This window comes from Lipotes vexillifer, unplaced genomic scaffold, assembly GCF_000442215.2.
Source record: "Lipotes vexillifer unplaced genomic scaffold, Lipotes_vexillifer_v1.1 scaffold225, whole genome shotgun sequence".
Lineage (NCBI taxonomy): Eukaryota > Metazoa > Chordata > Mammalia > Artiodactyla > Lipotidae > Lipotes > Lipotes vexillifer.
In genome coordinates this window covers 2,057,712-2,060,432 of record NW_006787630.1, presented here as the reverse complement: position 1 = coordinate 2,060,432, position 2,721 = coordinate 2,057,712, and the positions used below count along the sequence as shown (strand labels likewise).

Genomic DNA, 2,721 nt, shown 5'->3' with positions numbered 1-2,721 from the left:
GGGGGGGGGGGGGCGCGCCAGGAACATGGACCCTGCCAAGGCGCTAGGGCACCCAGATGGAGCAAGTGCAGGTCTGGGCGAGGCAATCGGACACTCGAGATGTGGCCCCATAACCGCAGATGGGCAGAAGCGCAGCTGGGCCCCCAGCCTCGGTTATGTGACCTCCGACCCGGTGCCCCCGTCTGCTGTGGGGAAGTCACACCAGCCCGTGCCCCAAACAAGCCCAGTCCCCAAGCACTGACACCCCACGCGGGGCACGGCCCAGCTGAGGTCTCCTACCTGAGGAAAGTCGCTGCTCTTTGGCGGGAAGCTGGGGGTGGCGGCTGCAGGACCATAGCTGGTGTCCACGCAGGGCTGGCCCACAATGAAGGAGGAGTTCATGAACTGGCTGGAGGCGGAGAAGGAAGCTGAGCCAGCAGGCGTGACGGGGGTGCTGCCTGCCCACCCCAGGTGCAGGACAGGCCGGCAGGAACAACTCCGGCGCCTCAGAAACTCCGCTCAGGAGGGGCCCACACACCCATGTCTCGGGACACGGTGCCCCAGAAGAACCTCGAGGCTCTGGCTACGTGTGCTTCCGTGCCCTCTGCATGGGCCATTCCTTGGCCTGGTACCAGGCGTGCTCTCTTGGCAAACTCCTACTTACCCTTCAAAACCCAGCTTGCTGATGCCCTCCATGGGGAAGCTGTCCTCCCGGTTCCTTTCACCCCTGAAGTTTCTCACCACCACCTGGTGTCCCCCCCAACAGTATAGCCCTTCCTAGCCCCCTCGTCCCCACTACCTCTGCCCTCTTCCCTGGAGAGTTCTCGCTAGACAGACCACAGCAGGTCAGTCTCAGCTCTCCCCATGCGGCCAGGGCCTGGCCCACAGCCCCCCTGACTGACAGCTCTAGTTTTCTTTAGCCCATGACTGCAGGATGAGGAGGCATAGCGAAGCCCCTGTGAGGGGGGAACCCCCAGCAGGACACAGTGGGGCTGGGCACTTACTGGCTTTCGCTGGAGAAGGCTGGGTATGGCGTGGGCGAGAAGCTGTTCCACCAGGGGTAATGCAGCATGGCATTCTGAGACAGAGGGGCGGGCGTCAGGGGAGAGGACAGGAGGGCAGGGTCCCTGGCCCTCCCCCCCCATCCCTCCCCCAACGCCACTGCACTGCCCTGGAGCAGGCTCCAGGGAGCACTGAGCCCGCCTGCCCAGGGGCTTCCCAGCTGGGTCACCGGTGCCTCGGCTTCCCTGTGTGCACAGAAGAACCCACCCAGAGGGCTGTGGTGAAGAGGAATGCTTTGGTCAGCACACAAGCAGGTCTGCGGACCAGCCGGGGAGGGGATGGCGGGCATGGCCGCGACTCTGGATGGGCAGGGCCCCCAGAATCCCTGCAGGGCCTGGGGAGGCTGGACGCCTGCATTCTAGAAAGTGGAGGAGGGGACCCTGTGTAAAACAAGACAGTAAGAGTCCCTCGTGAGCCAGCACCCATAAGCGAGACGTGAAGCCTGCCAGCGGGTGGGGCAGAAGGGCAGGGCGCTTCTCAGAGGGGCGGGGGCCGAGGCCGGGGTGAGGGGCTCCCACCAGCACCGTGGACGGCCCTGTCCCAGCCAGACTCTCGCAGCCCAACCCCTCCAGGCAGGTCTGAAGCCCAGCCTTCTCAGAGCTCCCAGAGTCCAAGCCCGTGTGGCCCAAGAGTGAGGCACAGGCAGGGGTTCTGGAGAACCTGCTTTAGGAAACACCAGGGGGAGGGAGGGTGGCTGGAAGGTGAGCCCGAGGTTAGCAGGGGCAGCATGTGCCAGGACTGGCTTAAGGGGTAGGGCTGTGGACACTCACACCCTCTGTAGAATTGGGGTGCTGCGTCCCTGCCCTAAACGGGCCGCTGGCCACGTGAAACTCCATCAGGGAGGCCCGCTGGCTGCAGTTGCCGTGCCCGCTTGTGTCAGCCCTGGCCACACAAGGCCCGCCCCTCAGGACTCACTGACCTAGTACCGGCCCAAAACGAGCCTGGGGGGCCGGGACCGCCCCTCTCTGCCAAGGGGGTTGCCAGCCCCACTTTCCATCACTGTGCCCCCAGCCCTGGGCTGCCCACAGGGCCCCACCTGCTTCCCCACGGTCCAGCTCAGAGAAGAGGCATGAAGGAGATGTGGTGAGACGGTATCGACTGGTAGAGGCCCTTTGGCCTCCACACTAGAGGCCAGTCCAGGCTCTAGTCTGGGCCCAGAAGGGGGCAGCCGGGGAGTGGGGGCCAAGGGGCCCCTTGCTCACCAACCTTTTCCACCTGCACCCAGACTGGGCCTGGGGCGGTCCCTGTGGAGCTCCCAGACCAGGGGACCCCCAGGTCCTTGAGGAGTTTGAGGCCTCAAGCTGGGGAGGCCTCAGGCTGGGGAGGATCCCTTATGACTTTGTCTACCCAGCGCCCCAACCTCCTCCCCCAGCACGTTGCTCTGGCAAGGCTGCCAACCAAGGACATCCAGCCCCACCCCACAGGGGTGATACAGCATGGCCAGCCAATCAGAGCCTTCCTTGGGATTTTACACTTGCAGCCAGAGGGGTGACTCCACCTTCAGAGGGCAGGCCTGTGGGACCAGATTGGTCCAAAGATGGGCCCCTACCCCAGCTAGCCAATCAGAGCCTGCCTGGAGACAGAGAGGCTGGCCCTCTTCTGGGAAGGAGCAGGCCCTGGGAGATTAGCCAGAAGCTTACTAGGCCACGTGCAAACTGATGAAGGAAGATGACATTCCTG

General features: G+C 64.3%; 1 protein-coding gene across 1 annotated transcript in view; it reads right to left on the bottom strand.

Annotated features, from left to right (window-relative positions):
* The window catches only part of SBNO2 (strawberry notch homolog 2), a 44,505-nt gene that overhangs the window by 26,208 nt on the left and 15,576 nt on the right, over positions 1 to 2,721 (bottom strand). The window contains 2 exon segments of the mRNA XM_007460394.1: positions 280 to 388; positions 984 to 1,057. Coding sequence (XP_007460456.1) covers positions 280 to 388; positions 984 to 1,057 — 183 coding nt within the window.